Source organism: Borostomias antarcticus, assembly GCF_949987555.1.
Source record: "Borostomias antarcticus genome assembly, chromosome: 22".
Taxonomy (NCBI): Eukaryota; Metazoa; Chordata; class Actinopteri; order Stomiiformes; family Stomiidae; genus Borostomias; species Borostomias antarcticus.
Genome location: NC_140255.1, coordinates 2,235,483 through 2,260,683, shown reverse-complemented (window position 1 = coordinate 2,260,683; position 25,201 = coordinate 2,235,483). Strand labels below are relative to the sequence as shown.

General features: G+C 48.3%; 2 protein-coding genes across 2 annotated transcripts; both read right to left on the bottom strand.

The window, feature by feature from the left end:
* Nucleotides 1–2,507: 2,507 nt before the first annotated feature.
* exosc3 (exosome component 3) lies at nucleotides 2,508–4,591 on the bottom strand. The gene is made up of 4 exons (XM_084456394.1): nucleotides 4,363–4,591; nucleotides 3,969–4,118; nucleotides 3,710–3,861; nucleotides 2,508–3,520 (listed from the first exon to the last, which is right to left on the bottom strand). Exons 1-4 carry the CDS (start codon nucleotides 4,570–4,572, stop codon nucleotides 3,313–3,315), a joined length of 720 nt encoding a protein of 239 aa, XP_084312520.1. The 5' UTR covers nucleotides 4,573–4,591; the 3' UTR covers nucleotides 2,508–3,312.
* Nucleotides 4,592–4,755: 164 nt separating this feature from the next.
* On the bottom strand, nucleotides 4,756–6,214 carry LOC311324092 (putative pancreatic secretory proteinase inhibitor). The gene is made up of 4 exons (XM_084456476.1): nucleotides 6,050–6,214; nucleotides 5,869–5,900; nucleotides 5,594–5,706; nucleotides 4,756–5,160 (listed from the first exon to the last, which is right to left on the bottom strand). The coding sequence occupies exons 1-4, from the start codon at nucleotides 6,099–6,101 to the stop codon at nucleotides 5,115–5,117; spliced, it is 243 nt and encodes an 80-aa protein (XP_084312602.1). The 5' UTR covers nucleotides 6,102–6,214; the 3' UTR covers nucleotides 4,756–5,114.
* Between the last annotated feature and the right edge of the window lie 18,987 nt (nucleotides 6,215–25,201).

The following is a 25,201-nucleotide window of genomic DNA, read 5'->3' as shown; positions in this document are numbered from 1 at the left end:
TGTAACGTACGATTTCTTAGCATAGCGAAATTAGGCATACAATGTTAAGCTTGCCAGCTCTGACAGTGTGCCAAATCTCAAGCTTTTACCATATCGGCTTGTTTACATGTATCCAGAACCACGCATTCAGACAGTTTGCCTGCAACGCGATGAAGTCGCGAGTCGTGACTTGAAGTCGGAACTTACGAGCTCACAATCCTATCTGGGACGCGGCATTAAAGACTGAGCTGGAGAGCCTATATACCCATGCGTATAGCGCCATATCTCAATAAGGCCTTTTTAACTTTTTGGCAGTTAGGACACTTTTCTTTGAACGAGAGAGTATTAGGCTAATATAATATTAACGCCAAATTCAGGATTCTCATGACGGCACCTGCGTTGTTATGAACGGAACGCTGCTGCTAGAATAGGCTGCTAGAATGAGCCAGCCAGCTCGTTTATAGCACCGGTCTCTCATCGTGGATAGAAAGAAGCAAGATCATCCCGAGCTCACTCGTCTAGCCTACTACCCTGTCAGACCTGGAGCTAAAAGTGCCAATCAAGTGATTTACAGTGATTCTGGAACTCACCTGTGACTCACAAACCTGGTGGTTTTGTCAAACGAGCCTTGTAAATCGTGACGTCACAGAACGCCTTGTGACGTGACAAAGGAGGTGTATAATCGTGACGTCACAGAACGCCCTTGTGACGTGGCAAAGGAGGTGTATAAAAGCCCGAAAGCAGCAGAGAGAGAGCCACAGCGGAGGAGCCAGACAGAGGGAGCGTGCCAGAGAGGAGGACTTCTCCCTCTTCCTCCCTGGCTCTCTCTCAGAGAGCTAGAGAGAGAGAGAGAGGAGGGGGAGACCTTCTCCCCACCTCTCTCCCTCACTCTCTCTGGCTTATTGAGGGCGAGACAGAGAGACACACTCTCTTGCTCTCTGTCTCTCTCTCAGTGAGCCAGAGAGAGTGAGGGAGAGAGGTGGGGAGAAGATCTCCCCCTCCTCTCTCTCTCTCTCTAGCTCTCTGAGAGGGAGTCCTCCTTTCTCCCACTGGCTCAGAGAGGGAGGCGGAGGAGGAGCCAGAGAGAGAGGAGGAGGAGGAGGTGCCAGAGAGAGAGGAGGAGGAGGAGGTGCCAGAGAGAGAGGAGGAGGCGGAGGTGCCAGAGAGAGAGGAGGAGGTGCCAGAGAGAGAGGAGGAGGAGGAGGTGCCAGAGAGAGAGGAGGAGGTGGAGGTGGGATGGATGGAGGGAAAATATATTTTAAAAAAAAAAATCAAATTTGAATATTGTGTGTAGTGTGAGTTTGTAGTAAGTAAGTAAGTTGTATTTATGTAGCGCCTTTCACAGCACGAATGCACAAAGCGCTTCACAATACAGATAACACATAAAAAGGAAGAAAGAGCGACATACAAAATGCAATACATACAAAATACAAGGCAACAATACCAGGGGAGGGGAGAGGGAGGGAAATTAGCATACAGGCAGCCAGCCTCGACAAGCAGCCAATCAGGCGCGGCCAATATCCTGACAGCACTGTCACTCACTGCTCTGCACCTTTCATGCACTCTTAAGGAATTTGCTGTATGCAGCGTCTGGATGAGTCAGATAACAGCATTATAGTGGCTCTGTTTGTCTAAGGAATCTCACCCAACATTTCTATCAGTGTCCCTGCAACAACAAATGCAAAGTGCCCCTTGAGGTCTTGCATTAACCTGTTAAAACTAATATGCCTGGATAAAAAAATAATGTCTCCAATGGATATATTTGACAAAAACAGGTTAATATGCATGATTGATATGAACACTGCCCCAACACCACTGACCAGCAAACACCAACTTTCCAAACATTCTCTTGTTGGCTGCTGGGTTTAGTATGTTTGGGAAAATAACTTAATTTTCCAATTTGTTATGGAAACAGGGGACAGCTGAGCAAGTTGAATTAGGGACACAACTGATTTTCCACACCAACAGACATAGCACACCAACCCAACAGAACCCAACAACTGTTGGCTGTTTGTGTTTCTTGGCCATTGTTGGGGAAGTGTGAATTGGCCTTAAATGTTTTGAGGTGCATGAAAAAATGGTCATGATTCAATAGGTGCGTTTACATGGACAGTTTGAATCGGTTTCAAATAGGTTTGGAAGGTCAACCCGATTGAAAAGATGTCATATAAACACCTCAATCCGACTGAAATGCCCCAACCCGATTGAAATTCCAATCGCTTTCAAGGAGGTAGTTTAAACCTTTTCGAAACCGTTTGGTCCGTCATACTACCTTGAAACGGATTGATGCTGCGTTCTGCGTTCATTCTGCGCATGCTCAAGACTTGACTAATCAAGGCACGCTCCATAGTTCCGTAATCAGCTGTTTGTAACCATCGTAACGCAATCACGGCTGCGTGCGCATGTAAACATCCAACCAGTTTACTCTGTATCCCATGTATGCGCTCAAGATGAACTCTTCAACCAGATTGAAATCAGATTGAAAAATATCATGTAAACGCACCTATTGTTGCCCCAACCAATGTTTCACTAGTGAAGTTCTATTGTTTGAGCAGGTTCATGAATGTTGGAGAGATACAGAGGCAAAGAAAAGACTGGGGTTGAACAGTAACAGACTGTCCTAACAATATTTGTTGTTATGAATGATATACATCACTTGCAAGTACACATCTTCCACGTAGTGATATGCATTTAGCCCTCTTTTGATGTAAAAGTCAAGAGGACACAGATTACAAAACAGTAACACAACTGTAAATGGCACCTATGGTTATTCGTCTGTAGGCTTCGCAGTTGGCCAATCTTATCCAAACAGCCAAGCTAATCATTAACAGACAATAAAAGTGGTGTGAAGATTGTGTCACGGTTCCTTGAATGGCTATTGACAAATGCTCCAAATGACCCCATAGTACGCCATTGAATGTAACCATAGGCAATCCTGTAATGTAGTCAATGGAGTCTGCCAGAGAAGGCATTTATTAATGAGCCACTGGTGCGCCCCCTTATGGCCCTAACGAGAAGTACATATTAAATTTGAGTTGGCAGGCTGCACAGCCACATAAGAGATCATGAAATCAATCAACTAAGGTTTTCTGATCAAGTAAACAGACTTTAATACCCCAATTTTCTTTGAGAAAATTATCAGAAATGATCCACTGATTCCAAAACAGTCACTCGCCTAATTGGTTAAGAAGAGTATGCTGTCCTTAAATATGAATTATTCACACAAACAACACACAGCTGTCACCACAAGTGAAACACTCAATACCCAGGTCAAATGAACCCACAAATACAAAAAGGCACAAAAATAAAGTCTGTCCATTTCCAAGCAGTTCACTACAAGGCGCCGTCTGCCAGCCTCCTGAAGAGCGCCTGGCGCTGTTGGGCTGTCATGTTCTCGCAGCTTTCCAGCAGGTTGGCAACTATGAGTGTGTGCTGCACACTCCTAGCCTTGACCCACACACGCCCATTCATGCCCACAACAAGCTCAAAGGGAAACAGCTTCTCCAGGTCCTTCACTATCTCACTCTGCGGAGCCAGGAGCCTGGGAGTAGGAGATGAGAATTATAACTGAGTAACAGAACTGAAATGGTGCATTCTAACTAACATAATGTATACATGTGTGAAGTATATTTAATGGGTTGATGTAATGGGACATTTATAGACTATATCAATTCACTAAATAAAAATGATTAAAACATGTTGTGACCGATATATCTTTTGTGTTTAGTACCTGCGCACAAGTCCTAGTGACACCTTGAAGAGAAGACCTCCGGCTCCGAACACCCCCATTCCATTGGCCCGTCCACAGCTGTCCATACACACCAGCTCTGGCTCCATATCTTTGTTAGCAATGATGAACTGGCCGTACACCAGGTCTCCCACCTGCACAACATGCAAACCACAGATTCCTTGACACAAAACACGATGGTACAACAATGACACTACACTAAGTTGAAAGTAGTGTTGTAAACAGCTGGTGTGACACAGACCTTCACATTGGGTCTGTTCCTCTTGGTGGACCCCTCAAATGCCAGGTAGGACAGGGATGCTTGCTCACTCCCACCCACATCCACTTTGAAGACGTCCCCTGACTTTGCTGTGACAATCCCAATCACACTCTCTGCCTTCGCAGGGACATACTGCGAGAAACGAAACGACCAAGTTCACAACACGCTCCCCCATAATGCATACTTACAGAACTAATACTAATACTAATAACTAGACAAATTAGCTAAAGGACACCCGATTCATTGGTGACACTGCTACGAAATAGCCTACATGTGGTTTCATGATCATGGAATTACGATGAATTCCCTGAAAGGCAAATCTAAATTTTTAATGGTTGTACAATATTTATCATAGACATTGGATCAGAAATCTTACTCGTCTTTGCTGTGAGTCAATCCAGTAGAAATGTGGTTGTTTGTGTCGGAGAATGCCGCTTTTGCACACATGAACATCATCTCCATCTCTCCGTAGTCCTGGTCCACAGATCACCTTCTCGGGCTTACTGTCCGTTCCAGGGAGTTTAAAAGAAAATATATCTCCTGGTAATAATACCTCACCAACTTTATTTTTGAAACAACTATGCATAGCTGACTCGTCCGTGTCCATGGTTGGTGTACATGTGAGGGGGAAGCAGGGGGAGGTTAAATAATGTAACACAAGAAACTGAAGAAACTTCACCAAAACGGAAGTCTGAGTCCCTATAGCGCCCCCTATGGAGTTAGGAGTCGTTTTTTGTTTTTAAAATAAATGCACACGAAAGTTAGCCTCTAGATTTTTATTGCCAAAAGATTACACAGGAGCAAGAACTATATATTCTTCACAGAAACAGTTTGAAATATAAAACAAATCAATGTGATTATAAAATGATTACATGTGTGGTTATGGCTATGTTTGCATGATGTCAGTGAATTGCTGTGCAGGTGTGTGTGTGTGTGTGTGTGTGTGTGTGTGTGTGTGTGTGTGTGTGTGTGTGTGTGTGTGTGTGTGTGCGTGTGTCTGTCTGTTTGTTTGTCTGTCTGTGTGTATGTGTTTCACAAACAGCTAGGCCTAATGTTGTAACATCACAAGGAAATTGATGATACATGTAATAATAGTGTCACTTCAACAGTGGATAATCATCATCCTCTTCAGCAACTCCCGTCTTTCACTATCAAAATGTCAGCATTGGTCTCCCTAGAGATAAAGAAAGAAAAAAGAGATAAAGAAAGAGATAAAGAAAGAAAGAGATAAAGAAAGAAAGAAAGAAAGAAAGAAAGAAAGAAAGAAAGAAAGAAAGAAAGAAAGAAAGAAAGAAAGAAAGAAAGAAAGAAAGAAAGAGACATATACCATTTTTTGGAAGCTTGTATTTTCTTCATGCAATTAGTTTTTATTATTGGCAGACTGATTTTCCATTCCATCAAAATGTTATTTATGAATTGAATGTTGTTCATATCTCATTTGTTCTGGGTGGGGCAGCACAAATACTGTGATACTGTGTTACAGCAAGGTGGAGATGGGAGGATAGAACAGCACTGATAGGCAATCAGCCTCAACAATGAATCATAATGGAAATAACATTATGGTACAATCATTGACAAATGACAGTTAGGCTTGTGGGAATACTCACAGGCTGTGGACACACAGCGCACACTCGTTGGGGTAGGTGTTCCCATCGCTGCCGCACACTGGGGAGTAGTTGAGCGGACATGCCTGCGTTGAGCTCATATCACTACAGGAGGGCTGATCAAAGATCAAGTATATTTATAAGACAAAGTTATTTCATATACATTTATATAAACGTATGCTCTTATATACCACTTCCAAGATAATTATTATAACTTATGCAACAAGTTGGCAGATTTCCTGTAAGTACGCTTATGCTGTTTCACTCTGTCAACATACCCTCCTGTAGAGTCTGGACTTGTCCTCTGCGTCTGAAATGATGACAATGAAGTGACAAAGTCACAATAATGAAAACACCACACAATCATTTACTGACTTTGTTGTAGAAATAGTACAATATGTGTACAAGGTGCCAATATTATTCTTTTCCAATAAGGATCATATTTTAATAGCCTCCTACCTGCACAGAAGAAGACAGCCAGACACACCATCAACAGAGTTTTCACAATCATATTGGCTCTGCCTGATCAAAGTGCAAATAGCTGGTCTATGTCACGTTAGGTTACTCCCAAATTAAGCCCTCCTACTGTGTGCTCTGCCTTGTCTCTGATGTGTCTTGCTCAAGGCCTTGTGTCCATTGACAGTGACAGTGAGCGATGTGGTGTTGTCATATAGAGCAGGGTGCCTCTTTGGGGAGGTGAAATAATGTGACCCTGTGATGAGTAAAGCTGATGTTTTGACGGCTGTGCACCTGACCAGGCTGTCCGCGACAGTTACGAGAGCGCCCCTCTATTGTCCAGGCTTTTACAGAGGGATAAACATTCCTACTGCTCAAATATTGCTGAGCGTGATCAAAAACAAGGTGGGCCATGTGGCATTGTGACATGGGCAGGGGGCACTGTGTGTGTGTGTGTGTGTGTGTGTGTGTGTGTCTGTCTGTCTGCTGATGAATCAATGGATACATCATGTGTAAGAGGAACTATCTAAAGCCGTTTGTTTTGACAGAACATATTTAGAGGACATGGTCTGAGGGATATTTCACTATAAAGAAACCATGTGTTATCTGATGGGTGTAAAATGATCTACATAATGTCTAATGCATTTTCTTCCTATGCCATATTCAACTGAGAATCTCTAGTGAGGATGTTCCTTTCAGTGCTTATTTGACTTATTTTCAAAGGTTTGGCAAACATGTTCAACATGCCTAAATCTGAATAGCAAAAGAAGCACCATAACTTGCTGTTTAGGCATGTGACTTCATGGATCAGTCTGAGTCTAGCAGAGGAAAACGCCTCTGTCAACATTATACTGGTCTGATCATTCCTGACACAAACATTTGATTTTGGCCTGAAATGTTCTCAGTGCCTTCGTCTTGGAGGAGGACATCTTGAGAGAAACCAGGGAAGGTCCCTGTTCTGACAATAAACTTTCAGGAGTGTTTCCATAATTATGAGTTGCCGCTGCAAAACAAAACTTGGAGAATAGGGTTATATTGTGTAATATATATATTTTTAATGACAACAAATTCAATCTCCTCCAGACAGAGGTCGAGCCAGGGATTTCAGACATTTCCACTGTCTTTGGTCAAGCATTGGTTGCCACTGTCCAAAAACGTAGTTGATGAAAGTTCTATAAAAATAAATGATCATGGTTAAGAAGTGCTAGCTCTATAAAAAACATTAAAAACTTTGTGCCACCATACCTATCCTGTGATTTGCCTCTCATGTGTTTTCACTACATTAAAGGACATTTTATTTAATTGGAGGAATCACATGCATGCTGCATGCATAAAATGGTGGTATGGAAACATTGTTCCACTTCAGTCCTTCTAAACTTTGATTAACATCAATGTGGGGGAGATGACAATGCTTGCTGGAACTACCAGTCTCTTCTTGGCAAACCAGAACAGAGACATATCTTGTTACCACAGGGAGGTGCTCTTGTGCTGCAAATTCGTCAGCACTGAGTAGCTTAATTCAATCACAGAGGGAGCAGGGACAATCTTTGCTTGCGTGATCATATCAGGATGTTGAATCCAGGCTTTATTCAGAATATGGAGCGCCTAAGTGGAAGCAGGAAGAGCCGTCCCATGGGACCTTAATTCTGAAAAAATATAGTCGCGATAAACAAATTATTTCTCGATCCCACTTGAATTGTGCCATGACCATCACATATGATGTTTGTCAATTTAAAACATAATTTTGCAAGTCAAGAAAGTCACAGTTTGTCATAATACTGTAAAGCAGTCATTCCAGAACAAGTTTAAAATTATTAAGAGGTGAACATCACTATTAGTCTGTGTTATGGTTCGGGCCGGGTCTTCCCTGGCTCGCCCCCTGCTCCCAGTCTGGACCCTCGCCCCTGCCCCAGACCCCTGGTTCACTCTGCTCGCTCCCAGTCCGGACCCCTGGTTCGCCCTGCTCACCCCTGCCCCGGACTCCTGGTCCACTCTGCTCGCTCCCAGTCCGGACCCCTGGTTCGCCCTGCTCACCCCTGCCCCAGACCCCTGGTTCGCCCTGCTCACCCCTGCCCCAGACCCCTGGTTCGCCCTGCTCACCCCTGCCCCAGACCCCTGGTTCGCCCTGCTCACCCCTGCCCCAGACCCCTGGTTCGCCCTGCTCACCCCTGCCCCAGACCCCTGGTTCGCCCTGCTCACCCCTGCCCCAGTCCCTGGTCCACTCTGCTCGCTTCCGGTCCAGACCTTGTGTTCTTTGTCTGGTCTTGTTGGTTTGTGTCCTCCCAGCCCCAGCTCTAGACACCGGTCCCTCACTAGTCTCACATCACTCCAGTCTCTCCACTCCTGGGCTGAGTTTCCCAGAGGCATCGTAGCGCTACGTTCATCGTAGCACTATGATGAACGCCATAGCTTACGATGAACGTAGCGCTACGATGCCTCTGGGAAACTCAGCCCTGACCCTTTAGCTCCCCCCTCTAGTTTTCTGCCAAGTCCCATTCCCAGTCCCAGCCTCGTTCCCTGTTCTCTTCCCTTGTGTCCTAGTTCCTCTGTCCTTGTGTTGGTGTGTTGGTGGAATCCCTCTATGTCCTTGTCTGGGTGATTGTCTGCACCTGTCTCATTATGTCTCGTTGCACACCTGTACCTGACCCTTTCCCAGTTCCAGGCCCTCCTCAGGGAATAGGGGCTGCGTTCCGAATCGCATACTTCTACTTCTTACTACCAGTACCTACTACAGCTGCCCTTAGAAAGTATGTACTTTGCAAGCAGTAGGCATCCAATTGGGACATACTACCTTGTCATAACATTGCGCCTTGTAATTTGCCCACATCCGTCGCTGTCCATAACGCGACATTTGTCTACAGCTGTTGCGACTCGCACATGTGATGCACATTTCCGCTGCGCACAGGATTGTGGGTCAGAATAGCCAGAAAAGCCTGCTGGCTTGCATACTGCGAAATCCGACCGGATGAAGTAGGACATCCTGTTGTTTTTTTTGCCATACTGCATGTGGCATACTATGTATTGGGACATACTACATCCTGTTTTGGCATACTATATAGTAGGGTAGTATGCGATTCGGAACGCAGCCCCTATTCCAGGAAGCCACCAAGAGGGGTGGTGACAAGCCCTGGGAAGAGGTGAACACGGAGGACTATGTCGAGCAAAAATTAGACTACACCGCGTACTCCTCCGGTGCCTCAGCCCCCCAGAATATTAGATGGTGCCCTGCTGACCAGCGGCCCAGTGACTCCGCTGTCCAGTGTCCTCGAGCTTCAGCAACCCAGAGCCTCTTTTGTCCAGCGCTCTGGCACCTCCTCGTCTTTGCACCGTCTCCATGCCACAGATTCTCCCTGTGTTCCATGCCGCAGCGCTTCCACGGAGCCCCAGACACAGCTGTCACCCATCAGTGAGCTGCAGTGTTTCCCGAACACCGAGCTGCAAGCAGCTCCTGTTCCTCGTGAGGCCCAGCAGCCTTCCATGGCTGTGCTCCAGCAGGCCCCCTTAGCTGAGCTGTTCCCTGAGCTACAACAGACTCCTGTTCCTCGTGAGCCTCAGCAGTCCTCCATGGCTGAGCCCCCACAGGGCCCTGACCCAGTAGGTCTTCCTGTCCCCGTTTCGGTTCCTGGCTCCAACTCCATACCTGACCCAGTCCCTGTCCCCTTAGTGGTGGCTGTCCCTTGCCCCCGGCAGCTCTGTTAGTAGCTCCAGCCCTGTTGGCTCCAGCCCTGTTAGTAGCTCTGGTCCTGTTGGCTCCATCCCTGTCTGTTGCTCCAGCCCTGTTGGCTCCAGCCCTGTTAGTAGCTCTGGTCCTGTTGGCTCTAGCCTTGTTAGTAGCTCTGGTCCTGTTGGCTCCATCCCTGTCTGTTGCTCCAGCCCTGTTGGCTCCAGCCCTGTTAGTAGCTCTGGTCCTGTTGGCTCTAGCCTTGTTAGTGGCTCCAGTCCTGTTAGCCCCAGTTCCTCAAGCCCCAATCCTGTGAGCCCTGTTAGCCCCAGTCTCGTTGTCCCTGTAGTCCCTGTCGATGACTCGACCCCTGACCCCGTAGCCATAGTTGTAGCTGTAGTTGTAGGGGTAACTGTAGCAGTAGCGGGTCCTGACCCTGTCAGCCCTGCTAGCCCAGCTAGACTCTGTCCCGTTAGCCCAGCTAGCCGCAGTCCCATTAGCCCTATTAGGCCCAGGCTAGCTAACCCTGTTCAGGTAGGGGATCTGGACTCTGACCTCCTAGCTACCCCTGGCGCAGCTGCCACGCCAGGCCCTGTGGCCACCCCAGACCCAGGGACCATCTCCCTAGCCGTGGTTGTGTCTGGTCCAGTCTTTGACTCCAACCCTGCGCCTGTCCATGCACCTGAACCAGATTCCATAGGTGGGCTGTCCACTGCTTTGAGGCCACTCCTGTGACTGACCCGGCCTCTGACCCTGTGGCCATCCAGCTTCTGAGCGGTCTCTCCTGCGCCGTCGGCCCCCTGAGCGGTCTCTCTTGCGCCTTCGGCCCCCTGAGCGGTCTCTCCTGCGCCGTCGGCCCCCTGAGCGGTCTCTCCTGCGCCGTCGGCCCCCTGAGCGGTCTCTCCTGCGCCGTCGGCCCTCTGAGCGGTCTCTCCTGCGCCGTCGTACCCCTGAGCGGTCTCTCCTGCGCCGTCGGCCCTCTGAGCGGTCTCTCCTGCGCCGTTGGCCCCTCAGAGGTCATTTTGAAATACCACACAGAATGTCCTTTCACTTCCTTAATCAAACCAGTTAGTTGACTTCACTCATACACACAAACACGGATATTCCTAAAATCGCATCCCCCCCTCCGGTAAAAAATGAAAATTGTCCACACCAACAGATTTTAGGAAAATATCACCAACACACGTCAAGGACGGAGATAAAAAAAAAAAAAAGGCTTTAAGGCTTGCATGTGCCGGGCCTGGTCCAGATCTATGTTTGCTACAGTAGGCTACGTAGTCCTACTTTGGACCACACAACATTACGGAGAGGTGGAATAAACTATTTGCCGCAGTATATTTATTCGCCTCCTCTCGAAAGGGGTAGTGGTGAAGTAAAGCTAGGTTGATTTCTAATGCATTAATCAAGCCTAGCAACATGGCCAAATATAAAGAGTCCTGTATATAGCCGACTACGTTTACATGCACACCATATTCCGATTAAGGTCAGTATTCTGGTTAATGTAATATTTTGAATAAGGTGTTTATATGCGCTGTAGAAACTGGAATATTCCGTTTACATGTTAGTTGGCATATTCCCGTGGTTCAGCGGGAAAATCAGATGAATCCGCCCGGAAATAGTTGTTACTATAGTAACGGGGCTCAAGAATGGACTCTTCCGTAACACGCTGCCTGGTTGCCATGGAAACGGCGTTTATTAGGCTTGAACACAGTGAACACAATAGATAGGCATACCCCCCCCCCTAGCGCTGAGCTAGACCATACCCAGCGAAATACCCCTCTCGGGGACGGTTCTTGCTAAGAACCAGTCTAGAATTAACCATAAACAATGACAAACAGATCTACTAACAGTTAACATCACAAATCAGTGCAGTTATACAAGAAAAGGGCGAACAAAGGGCTATTTTGTGAACAAATAACTCCCGCCGAACTGCATGCTGGGATACCGGTGCGCTTAGCTATCTCCGCCCTCTAGCCAGTCTCGTAGCTAGAGTCCATCCACTGCGGGGGCCGTCCCCTCCTACCCTGTGCCTCCTCGTCCTGGGCCAGTTCAGGTTCAGGGGTAGAGGGGCCCCAGTTGAACCAGGCAGCCCCCCCCCCCCCCCGCGTTGTCAGGCGGCACCGTCTCTGCAGTGTCCTCTGCCTGCTGGCTGGTGACGGCTCCCCCCCGGCGCCCCCAGGGGGTGGCGTTGACCCAGCAGTGTCCCTGACCCCTCCCAGGGGGTCGTGGTCCAGCTCGGTGAAGGGAGCCAGGCGATCCTGGTGAAGGACCACAACCCGCGAGCATGTCTGCAACCGCACGCGGTAGGTCACCTCCGTGATTTTCTTCAAGACCAGGCAGGGCCCTTCCTAGTCACTGCCCAACTTTGGTGACCGCCCTTTCCTCTGCCTGGGGTTGTATACCCACACCTTCTCCCCCTGCTGATACTCCCTCTGGCAGGACCGTGTGTCGTACGCTCTCTTCTGCCTGACCCCTGAAGAGGCCATGTTCTCCCGAGCCAGTTGATGAGTCGCCTCCAACCATTCCTGTAGCGTGTCAGTGTAGTCTTTCCCAGGGGGTTCCTGCCTCCGTAAGATCGGGGGTCTGCCGAAAGCGAGGTCCACTGGCGTCCGCAGCTCTCTGCCGAGCATCAAAGCAGCAGGGGTGCAGCCGGTGGACTCCTGGGTGGCGGACTGGTAGGCCAGGGGTCCACCGGTCCCAGTCCCTCTGATGCTTTGAGGTCAGCATGGCCAGTTGGGTGACCATCGTCCTGTTGAAGCGTTCAACTAGGCTGTCGCTTTGCGGGTGCAGCGGAGTAGTACGAGTCTTACGTGCCCCCAGACGGCCACACACTTTCTCCAACACCTGGGACTCGAAGTTTCGCCCCTGGTCGCTGTGGATCTCAACCGGGACCCCGAACCTTGTGAACATCCCCTCAACGAGGCAATCTGCTACCGTCATGGCGGTCTGATCAGGGATGGCGTAGGCCTCCGGCCACTTTGTGAAGTAGTCCATCACCGTGAGGATGTACCGGTTCCCATCCTGGGTTTCGGGGAACGGCCCCACCACGTCGACCCCCACTCTCTCCATGGGTGCCCCCACCCGATACTGTGGCATGGATCTGTCCAGCCGGCCCCTTCTTTGCATTGCAGGTTGTTACGGGTGGTGGGGGGGTCTTTTTCTGCAAGACCTGTTCAGTTGTGTTTGTTTGTGTTTGTCTGCCCCTTCTGGTTTCATTTTGTAATTCACCTTTGTCCTCTCTCAGTGCCATGGTTCTATCAGATTGAATGCCTGCAGCTGGGATCAACCAATCAGCTGCCACAGGTCGGTGTACAACCGCAATAGGTTTACATGTTAAAATTAAAATTGCTCGGATTGGCTCGAAACCTATGCACAGTAACAGTACACCATGGAGACATGAACATACTGCCATATCAGCCTCCTAGACCAAGAATCTTGGAGATATTGACCCGTGTACACTGACATGTGGGGGCTGTACGCGGCTGTTTCTCATGATTGGTTGGGAGTAGGAGGCTGATCTCAGAGTATGTTCATCCCACCCTTTGGTACTTGAGGACCCCCGCTTTATAGCCTCCTAGCCCCCACCACTTTGGAGAAATGTGGCGTGTACCGCCGCCATAGGTCGGTGTACAACAGCAATAGGTTTACATGGCAATACGCTGTGTCCACAACCTGAGCTTAATGTAAAGGCATTTCCAGTAGTGTCTACTGAGAAAGCCTCTGCAATAAGCACAGGTTGTGGCTCATAGTAGGCCACATATAGCTCTGTGGTGTGTGTCCACAACCTGAGCTTAATGTAAAGGCATTTCCAGTAGTGTCTACTGAGAAAGCCTCTGCAATAAGCACAGGTTGTGGCTCATATTGGGCTACATTGTGTGCAAAAGGTATGCAAAGGCAACTTGCTTTTTCAATGAGATAAGGAAATGAAATAAATAGTAGACAGCAAATTTAGGTCAAAACAAATTTATTAACAACTATTATAACACAACTATACTATCTAACTACTACTACCTAACTATGAACTACTACAACTACAAATGAACACTAAAATTATTAACAAAATATAATAAATAGAAACATTAACAAAAATATAAATATAAATAGAAATTAACTTAAAAGATATAAATAGAACAGATTCACACTCCTTCTCCTCCTCCTCCTTCTCCTCCTCCTTCTCCTCCTCCTCCTTCTCAGACTCCTGCTGATGACAAGACGGTTGTCAGTCTTTTTCTGATGGTGACATTTAACACAGAAACTACCATGCAATAACTAATTGGCTGACAGAAGAGGTGTTTATATGTGAGCCACTTACATGTGCCTTCCCGAAGAGCAGGGCCTTTCTCTTCACCGTCCTGGTCGTCATGACCTTCAGGACCTTCTGTGTCTTCCTGGCCTGGATCCTCTTCATGGGCGACACATACTGTACCCTCTGAGGCGCGGGAGCAGGACTTTGGTCTGGCTCCTGAGCTGCCACCTCTGATGTGGGGATACTTCAACCTGTGTGAGCAAAACAGCATTTTGTTTTTAGTCTTGACATTAAATACAGACTGACCTTACAGCTGTTCATATATCACCACTTTAAGATATACCTACCAGTTCCTCCTCTTCTCCTTCCTCTTCGGAGGACACCGGAGGGGAGGAATCGCCTGACTCCTGGTACGGCACCTGGAGAGGATAGTGTAAAGGACATTCACAAGGTTAGCCTCATTCTTTAGTGATCCTTGACAGTTGGGTGTATTGTCTCTATTTGTGTGTGCTTGATTGTCACAAATGAATGGATTTTCAAGATTGTCAAATAATAAACAACACAACTTTTAACTAACCTTTGACTCATCCCCGCTGCCCTCGTCCTCCGTCTCTTCCTCCCTCCTGCCCTTCTTCGCTGCCGATGGCTGGGACGCGGCGGGACCTGCTGCCTCTGCCCTCCTCTTGCCTCCTCTGCCTCCCCTCTCTTCCTCCTCAGGCGCCTCGAGGGCAGAAGCGATGATCCCCCTCACCTCCATGGCCTTGTCCTCGTCAGGGTTGAGGGCATAAAACTTGTCAGCCATGGACGTGCTGTGGCACTGCATGTCCGTGACCAGTTTCCTTTGTCCTGCCGTCGCACTGTCCTTTGTCTGAAACACATTTGAAACACATAGCAGACAGAGAGACAAAAAAAGAGACAGAATAGCATCCCAAATCAACTTGTAGGAAAACACACCAGTCTATTCAAGTGCCATGTGTAACAAGATTTGTATTATGAGTGTTGTTCACACTGTTATGTGTATGTGTGTACGTGTATGTGTGCACACCTACGTATTTGGCCACCGCCGTCCTGATCAACGTGAACGACGGTTTTCCTTTGAGGAAAATCTATATATCTATTAGATAGATATATAGATAGACAGATAGAGAGAAAGGATACAGAGAAATAATTCTTACCTTTGGCCCTTGCACAAGAGCCGGTCTTAATGCCACCCGCTGATGGCAGCTCAGCTGGCGGATCTTGTGGTCCTTTTGTAGAAGGCGGGACCGCAGACCGTTCACCTCCGACTGCGCCCGGGCACGGTAGCGGACGCAGCTGGGGTCTCCGCAGGGACCCGACACCTTTGGCTTCTTCGTGGAGGGGCCAGCGGTGATGTCCTCTTCCTCCTCATCCAGTCGCAGAGGCGCCAGCTCATCCTCCTCAACATCCCAACTGGTCATTAGAGGGACGGTTGGGTTGGTGGCCCGCAGAGCAGCCAACCGCCTGATGGCCTCGTCTCTCCTGGCGTGGTCCTCCCACAGAGACCTCTCCTCCATTGTGAAGTCCTTGTGGCCGATTAGGAGGTGCCTCTGAAGATGTGACTTCCTGTGGCCACACCCCGGGACCGGACACGGGCTGGTGCGGATGCCGATGAGCCCTCGCGCCAGCTGGAGGACAATCATCCTCTCCTCATTATTTTTAATGTGGTGGACTGTGAGGAGGTGTCCGCTGAGAGCAGACAGCTCCTTGTCGCACATCGGACATGAAGGCATGATTCAAATAATTCTGAAAGAGAAAACACACACACCACATTTTAGCATTTAATATTTTATCACAACAGTGTATCTATATCATTGAATACAGCCATAGAAGCATGTCAAGAAAGTTGTTTAATTTTGCTTCAAAGTGAGAGCCATCTGCAGAGAGGAAAAATGTCACTTTGCAACAATAAGAAACAATTTTCCTCACAATATAGCATGACATGCTTGATATCATTCCATTCCTCATCTTGTTGTCTTTCATTTCATATAAGGTACATTACTTTTGCATTAAAACCTAGCCAGCAAGCGTTGAGTGAAAGAGTGAGCGCACATGGTTAAAGTACAGTATGGAGTAGGCCTAATTTGCATTGAGACATGCGGTCTTTCACTCGACGTTTGCGGGCTGGGTTTAATGTAAAAGTGAGGTACCTTATATGAAAAGAAAGACAACAAGATGGATGGGGAATCGAATGATATCAAGCATTTCATGCAATATTGTGAGGAAAGTTGAGAAATATTGTTTTCAATGTTAATGCCATATCCTGAGAGAAAAACTAGAGAACATTTTTCTCCGCCATTTGTGGCAACACTTTGCAACGATATTTCTCAAGTTTCCTCACAATATAGCATGGAATGCTTTATATCATTCATTTCCCCATCCCTTTTTCTTTATTTTCATATAAGGTACATGAGTTTTACATTAAAGCAAACGTCGAGTGAAAGAACGCATGTCCAAGCGCATTTCATTAGGGCTACGGGCATTTAAAAGTCATACAAAAACTTTTCTCACAGGATATTCCTCACAGACTTGGCAGAAATCGATTCATTAGCCTTTTATCTTTATTTTCACATCCAGATACATCACTTTTTTCGATTAAAAATCAATGTTAAACTCACCCGTTAGTTTGTGTGTCTTCTTTCTTCTCTCTTCTACTCTGCACTGAACTTGCGTGTTGTGTAAGGAAATGTACTTTTTTAAGGTGGACTGTTTAAGGTGGACCAGAACCCCGTTTTAAGGGTTAGATAACCCCGTTTTAAGGGTTAGATAACCCTTGTTTTGTAATCAGCTAATAACTAGTTATATAACAACTAATTAATATAATCTTTTTTCTTTTCATTTGCACTTTCACACACACTAACAATTAAATCTATTACACAGAAACCCTCACAAAACCAAAAGGTTAATTGATTATAACTATAATAATTAGTATTAGTATTATTACTGTTATTATAATTATGATAATTAGAATAATATAATTATTATATTCTTATAATAATCCCCTTCCAAAGTGGTGGGGGCTAGGAGGCTGATACTGTAGTATGTTCATGGCACCCATGGGTACTCTAAGACCACCGAGTGTCAGCCTTCTAGCCCCATCCATTTTGGAGAAACAGCCGTGTACAGCCGCCACAGGTCGGTGTACAACCGCAATAGGTTTACATGATAAAATTAATGGAACGTCGTAGAGCTTCACGGATGGTTTCATTTGAAAGCTAGCCTAGGAATTAGTGGGGGTAGGTGGTGGTTGGGAGAGGCTATGACCTTGCACTTTGGAGATATTGACCCGTACACTCACCATGCAAACCTATTGCTGTTGTACACCGACCTATGGCGGCGGTACACGCCACATTTCTCCAAAGTGGTGGGGGCTAGGAGGCTATAAAGCGGGGGTCCTCAAGTACCAAAGGGTGGGATGAACATACTCTGAGATCAGCCTCCTACTCCCAACCAATCATGAGAAACAGCCGCGTACAGCCCCCACATGTCAGTGTACACGGGTCAATATCTCCAAAGATTCTTGGTCTAGGAGGCTGATATGGCAGTATGTTCATGTCTCCATGGTGTACTGTTACTGTGCATAGGTTTCGAGCCAATCCGAGCAATTTTAATTTTAACATGTAAACCTATTGCGGTTGTACACCGACCTGTGGCGGCTGTACACGCCCGTTTCTCCAAAGCAATTGGTGGTAGAAGGCTATAGCTCGGTGGTGTTAAAGTACCAAGTGTTGACATAAACATACTGGAATATCAGCCTCCTAGCTCTCCGTTAAGTGTGGAAATAAAGGAATGTACAGCCGCCATATAAACCTATTGGCACTGTACGCCTTTCCCGTACGGCCTACAAACATCCCACAGATATGAATCAAATCTTAGATTGCTCTAGAGTGTCCAAGGATCAACATATTTCAGCGTCAGCCTCCAAGATTAAGCGGTTTTCATTTTGGATCAAAATGATCAATTCTTGCACAGAAGGGTGTTGTACTCTTAGAGCCTGACAGTGTCCTGGGTCAAATTTGGAGATGTGAGGATTTTTTTTTTCTAGAGGGGTTAGCTGAAATTCCTCTGCACAGTCTCGAAGGGCACTCACTCATGACCCACTGACCCACTTTTGAGGCCTCTAGTGCTTTGACAACACCTTTAAAAATTAAAAAGATGATGTGTACAACAGCCATAGGAATGTATAGCGGCTGTACACGCCAAATTTCTCCAAAGCGGTGGGGGCTAGGAGGCTGATACTGTAGTATGTTCATGCCACCAAAGGGTAGTCTAAGACCACCAAGTGGCATCCTTCTAGGCCAAACCACTTTGGAGAAACAAGCGCCTGAGTCTAAGCCTAATCCTACCCTAATGGTCAATATCTCCAAAGATTATTGTGCTAGGAGGCTGATATGGCAGTATGTTCATGTCTCCATGGTGTACTGTTACCGTTCAGAGTTTCGAGCCAATCCGAGCAATTTTAATTTTATCATGCAAACCTATTGCGTTTGTACACCGACCTGTGGCGGCGGTACACGCCACATTTCTCCAAAGTGGTGGGGGCTAGGAGGCTATAAAGCGGGGATCCTCAAGTACCAAAGGGTGGGATGAACATACTCTGAGATCAGCCTCCTACTCCCAACCAATCATGAGAAACAGCCGCGTACAGCCCCCACATGTCAGTGTACACGGGTCAATATCTCTAAAGATTCTTGGTCTAGGAGGCTGATATGGCAGTATGTTCATGTCTCCATGGTGTACTGTTACTGTGCATAGGTTTCGAGCCAATCCGAGCAATTTTAATTTTAACATGTAAACCTATTGCGGTTGTACACCGACCTGTGGCGGCTGTACACGCCTGTGTACTGTAGGGTATTAAAACAAATTGAGCGGTCCGATCGGTCCGAAACCCGTACGGCCCTTTGTCCTCGAGGTGCCGGTCACGCACGCCGGATATGTGCCGAACGGACCGCTCTGAATATCCCGTTCTCTGATTGGCCCATATGGGATGCTCCGATTGGTCCGACGTACAGAGGGCCCTTAGGCCCCGAGGGCTTGATCACGCTCACCGAACGTCGTGCCGATCGGACAACTTTGAAAATCGAGCTCTCTGATTGGTCCGAAACTCTGCACGCCGTTAGGCCACGTCAGCCCGATCGGTGGGGGTCAAACTCAAAACCGGCCGGAGACACTTTTGGGCACCGCAGGCCTCATCGGCGCCCTCCGGAGGGCGCCAGGTTCAGATTTGGCGAGGCCACGCACAAAAACGGCGTCCCGAGAGGTCGCGTGGTCGGGGACGCCGTTTTTGACTGAAAAGTGCCTGGGCTGTACACTCGTGTACAGCCGTCCAAGGAACCTGCCCGGGTTGTACGCCGCGTACGGCCCAGGCGCGTACCGCCTGAGCTGTACGCGGCGTACGGCCTCCAGCCGGGTTGCATGGGCGTTGTACGCCGTGTACGGGGCCCATAGGCCCCCATAGTGCGGTTGGCGGCGGCTCGGAGTCGCCCCCAGGTGGTGTAATCGGGCCTGTACACTCGGGTGTACAGCCCCCATTGGGACTGTATTGGGGCTGTACACATTTTGGTGAGTATGTGTACAATGGTCCCACTTTGTGTACAGCTCAGGCAGTTTCAATGCAAGAAAACGTACAGCCCCCATTGACTTTTGGCGGACTTCCCTACTCAGAGCCTCCGGGACGACCAGCTGCCACTTCCCTTCCTCGGCTCCTCCCACCTGCGGTACAGGCAACCCTGCAGTCTGAGGGAGCCCCACTGTCCCAGGAGAGCCTTAGTGGTGTTGGAATGGGGACCGGCCTCTTCCCGGCTGGGGGGTCTGTTTGTGTCAGCCAGCGGACCACGGGGTCGAGATGAGTGTCCTGGTGCTGGAGCTCGCTGATCTCAGGGGTGGTCATCTCCTCCAGCAGGGTTTGCTGTCCGTCGGGCTGGCGTGGGGTAACCAGACAGACCCACTGTTCCCCTCAAGCCTCCAGTCGACTGCAGTGGCAGCAAGCTTGCTCAGCTCAGGGGCTCCTGGACAGGGCGTCGGTGTGTCTGCTGCCCCACCGATGCTCGATGGTGAACTCTTATAGGGCCTCGATCCAACGGGCCCTTTGACCCTCCGGGTCCTTTAAGTTCAACAGCCACCGCAGTGAAGCATGATCAGTTCTTAGGAGGAAGTCCTTTCATCACAAACAAGATTCACAGTAATGTAGTTCGCTTATCACCACGAAATGATTTGAACAGCAATGTTTTGAGGGTAACACAGATGGTTGTGCTATAATGTAAAGGAAATTTGACTCCGCACCAAATTAATTTACATGTAGGCCTACAAGAAAAGCATCACGTAAAATAAAATGTCCTACACCCACTAGAGTGAGAAATATGTTTTGACGTCAGCAAATTATATGTCGCAAGTGCTGTCGAATTCCTTTTTCTACAACGGAGAGTTTGGATACTTGATTCTGATTGTCAGCCGTGGTAAATACTCACGGCTGCGACCGCATAACAATTAGTATCAATGCGCCGTCAATCTCATTAGCTGAATCCCAATCTGAGTGCGCAAACCGCACTTGCGGCCTGAGGCCTGAGCACTTAATTGACGTCAGCTGGAAGGGCCAGAGGGTGCAGGGCCGTGATTGGACAGCACTTCCAGCGGCGTGCCAACGATTCCCAAGCCAGTTTAGCTCAATGCCCCTCCCACTTCGTTTTCATTGGCTGGCGCGTCCCTCCGACGCAGAGGCTGCTCTGACGCGCTCCTCAGCTCTCTGCTCGCCTCTGCAAATTGACCGACTGACGTGTTTTAATTTAATAATAATTAAAAAATTATGTTGGGTGGGATATGTTTGCAGCATGTGGATTTCAAGATAAATGTTGTGTTAACGGCAAATGTCATCATTTATGTGTGATGCACTCGGATCATGACCATGAAGGTATAATATAAACTGGAGACCGATCATGACTCGGATGCACTCCTCTTAACTAAGCAAATTAACGTTTTAGACAAGTGTCATAATAGCCTGGCCCTCGCTATTCAATAGCCTACGAATAGGCTGGTACAAGACGCTAGCCTTTTATAGGCAATATGCCTAATAATTAGTCATCTCGCCCTATTTGCAATCTCGATTAGTCAGTAAACTAAACTGGACGGTTCGTGTGTTCCTCTACTAGGAGGTCCACTTGCTAGATGCAAAACTAATAAATATGTTCCAGATGTAGCTTGTTTAGTTGTATTCCTATAATTCTCAGTGAATCATATTCATTCAAAAATATGGGGGATGGACATGTGTAATTTGTAATGAATAACTCTGAACTCAAGACATTCAAGAAATTGAGTGTTCAGTGCAACACACGTTTAGTTCCACACAATAAAATGTAGTGCAATGTAGAACAAACCTGTGCAATACATAGGTTGTGTAGTTGACACAAGAATACTTAATTTGTCTAGAAGAACATGCATCGCCAGACATAAAATAACCTTATAAACCCACCAGAAAAGGTAAGCATTTCAGAAATACATAACACATTTCATTATTGTTTATTAAACACATAAGTCTGATGCTCTGTACTGAATGTTGTATGTTTACTTGTTGTCAATGTCTTATTGTTGTCGGCTTGTTGCAACTGTGACACTATGCCCAAGACAAATTTCCCTCTGGGACAATAAAGTATATCTCATCTCATCATCAACAGCATGGACAAAATAATTAAAGTAAATAAAACACAGGATTCCCCCCCAGCAACTAAAAACACAGTATGAGACATGACAACACCAAGGAGAGGGTCCGGGCCAGGAGCAGGGGCGAGGGATGAGGGTCCGGGCCAGGAGCAGGGGCGAGGGATGAGGGTCCGGGCCAGGAGCAGGGGCGAGGGATGAGGGTCCGGGCCAGGAGCAGGGGCGAGCAGAGCGGACCAGGGGCGAGGGATGAGGGTCCAGGCCAGGAGCAGGGGCGAGCAGAGCGGACCAGGGGCGAGGGATGAGGGTCCGGGCCAGGAGCAGGGGCGAGCAGAGCGGACCAGGGGCGAGGGATGAGGGTCCGGGCCAGGAGCAGGGGTGAGGGATGAGGGTCCGGGCCAGGAGCAGGGATGAGGGTCCGGGCCAGGAGCAGGGGCGAGGGATGAGGGTCCGGGCCAGGAGCAGGGGCGAGGGATGAGGGTCCGGGCCAGGAGCAGGGGCGAGGGATGAGGGTCCGGGCCAGGAGCAGGGGCGAGGGATGAGGGTCCGGGCCAGGAGCAGGGGCAAGGGATGAGGGTCCGAGCCAGGAGCAGGGGCAAGCAGAGCGGACCAGGGGCGAGGGATGAGGGTCCGGGCCAGGAGCAGGGGCGAGGGATGAGGGTCCGGGCCAGGAGCAGGGGTGAGGGATGAGGGTGAGGGATGAGGGCGAGGGATGAGGGTCCGGGCCAGGAACAGGGACGAGGGATGAGGGTCCGGGCCAGGAGCAGGGGCGAGGGATGAGGGTGAGGGATGAGGGCGAGGGATGAGGGTCCGGGCCAGGAACAGGGACGAACGGCCAGAACCATAACATGATCAGCCTGAAGAACACAAATATGCTGAATAAATGGAATGCTACTTTTCCCTTAGATACTGGGCCCTTTAAAATTAGCTATAGTGTGTGGACCTTCTGGTTTTTCTTATTAAGAGTAGAGAGAGAACAGAGAAAGAGTGGGAAAGGAGGACACATGACTGGATGTCTCATACAATATGTAGAATAAAAATGTAAACAATTGAGTTACTATTACCTTCATTTTGGGTGTCTTCTGCCCTCTGACACCGAGTGTGCCAGATAATGGGGAGCTGGTGTTCGGACCCTGTTGGCTGACTGGCCGTAAACATGGTCAGGACCTGTCGTGACCTTGGCAGGGTGTCCAGCAGCGAGTCGACGTCTTCCACCCAAGCGTAGCCTGCGTCTGGCTACTGCTGTTGGCTGTGCATGGATTGCAGGGCCGGCATGCCTGGCTGCCCTACGGACGGCTCTAGACCTTACAGATGCCAGGCCGGTGTCAAGCGGCCAAACATGTGTAAGGCTGTGATGATCTTGGAGGGATTTGCTGCGGCCTCTGCTGCGGCTGTGAAAGACGAGTCACTGTTGACCACGGCTAACAGCTTCTGGCACATTTCAGCAAATCCTGCTGCTGGGGCTTGATCTGATACTGCAAAACAAGATCCAATAATAAGTTAAGAACAAGAAGAACCAGAGTCCTAGTTGAGTGGTAGGGGTTGTTGTACCTCTTTCCACCACTAGAGTACAGTATTACATGAGAAAGTCTTCATTAGCTGGTTAATAGGCACTATACTATATGGGGCTATGCACTGGTATACTTCCCTAAATAATACCACACACTGAACTAGGGCTATGTCTTCATCAGGTCTCCTGAAAGAATACTGATTGAATACTGTACCTTCCTCTGAACCAGCCTGTTGAATCTCTTCAGCTACCATTTCCACATCTGTGTCTTCTCGGCAGGTGTCATTGGTGATGTCGAGGTCTGTCCCCGTCGGTAGCACCTCTTCTCTTAACGGCTTCAAAAACTGGACATCAACATTATCCTCTGAAAATGAAAGAATATGATAAAACCACCAAATGTTACACCCTCCATCAAGAACACTATTGTGTTTATACTACACTGTATGACACCTTTTCGTAAGCAACTTTATCAAGAAGAGAGCACAATTTACCCCATATTGTATATACTTACTACCAGTTGCGATGTAGAGTAGCTTTGCCCTCATCGCTGCTGTTTGTGGCAGGAAAGTGGTGCTTGGCACTCTGGTGGAGGATGACAGCAGCCTGGTGTTTCCAGGGCCCACCACTGCTCCCCATGGGACAGGTGTTTCCAGGGCCCCCCACTGCTACCCATGGGACAGGTGTTTACAGGGCCCCCCACTGCTACCCATGGGACAGGTGTTTACAGGGCCCCCCACTGCTACCCATGGGACAGGTGTTTACAGGGCCCACCACTGCTACCCATGGGACAGGTGTTTACAGGGCCCACCACTGCTACCCATGGGACAGGTGTTTACAGGGCCCACCACTGCTACCCATGGGACAGGTGCACATCTCTACCTGTATGTCTACGGCAGGCAGGGGTGGCCAACCCGCCGCGTGAGAACCACTTCAAACCAATCATATAGGTAGCAAATCACCTTGGTAACAAAATTATTAGGTGCTTTTACATGGACAGTTTGAATCGGTTTCAAATAGGTTTGGAAGGTCAACCCGATTGAAAATATGTCATATAAACACCTCAATCCGACTGAAATGCCCCAACCCGATTGAAATTCCAATCGCTTTCAAACCTTTTCGAAACCGTTTGGTCCGTCATGTATAGACCTTGAAACGGATTGATGCTGCGTTCTGCGTTCCTTTTGCGCATGCTCAAGACTTGCTCGACAGTTCCGTAATCAGCTGTTTGTACGGCTGCGTGCGCGTTCCCGCTGCGTTTGATGCGTGTCCGTCAACGTATGGCGGAAGGCGTGTCTGCCGCACGCAACAACAACCAATCACATTGTCCGAAACTGCGCTAATCTGGTCGAACGTGTGGCGATCGTCTATGCATTGTGGTTGAGGCAACGTGAACGTGGTGCCCGCAGGTATTGGGTACATCCTATCCTGAAAACAAACAGCGATTGTCCTCCATGTTGGTATCGAAAAATGTGAAAATCCCGCCTTGCGATGACGTCTTTCTCCGTCAAGACATCTGATTGGTCGGCAGCTCCGGCAACGCATCTGAAAGTTGAATATTTTTTTACTTCAGGCAACGCAACGCACCGGGACAACAACGGAACCAGAATGCCATTCGGCTGCAGCCATTGAAAGTGAATGGCATCCGTCAATATTGACGCATCAAACGCAAGCGTGTGAGCCCGGGGTTCTGCTGTCATTCTGTCAACACCAACCTTTTCAAAACAGACCTCTCTAAAGCCTGATGGTAACAGCTGTGCAATGAACTTTCCTCCCTGGCATATAACAAGTCTTTGATGACTGCAAACAGTGTAGCTCTGTCTGACATACTGATGCCATTCTCCTTGCACCACAGCCATCTCCATACAGCTTGCAGTAGGTGAAAGGAACAGAGGAGAAGTTTGGCTTGTGGGAAGGCCCTGCTGAGTGCTCCTCTCTCTGCCCTGCTGTCATCTGTAAGGAATACCATGGGCCCTGACTCTCCCCTGCCTGAAAAGGACTCTTCACCAAGGAGGCTCTTCAAACGTTCTAGGCCCTCAAATATGACCTGCTCTTCCTCAGACTGGGTGATGA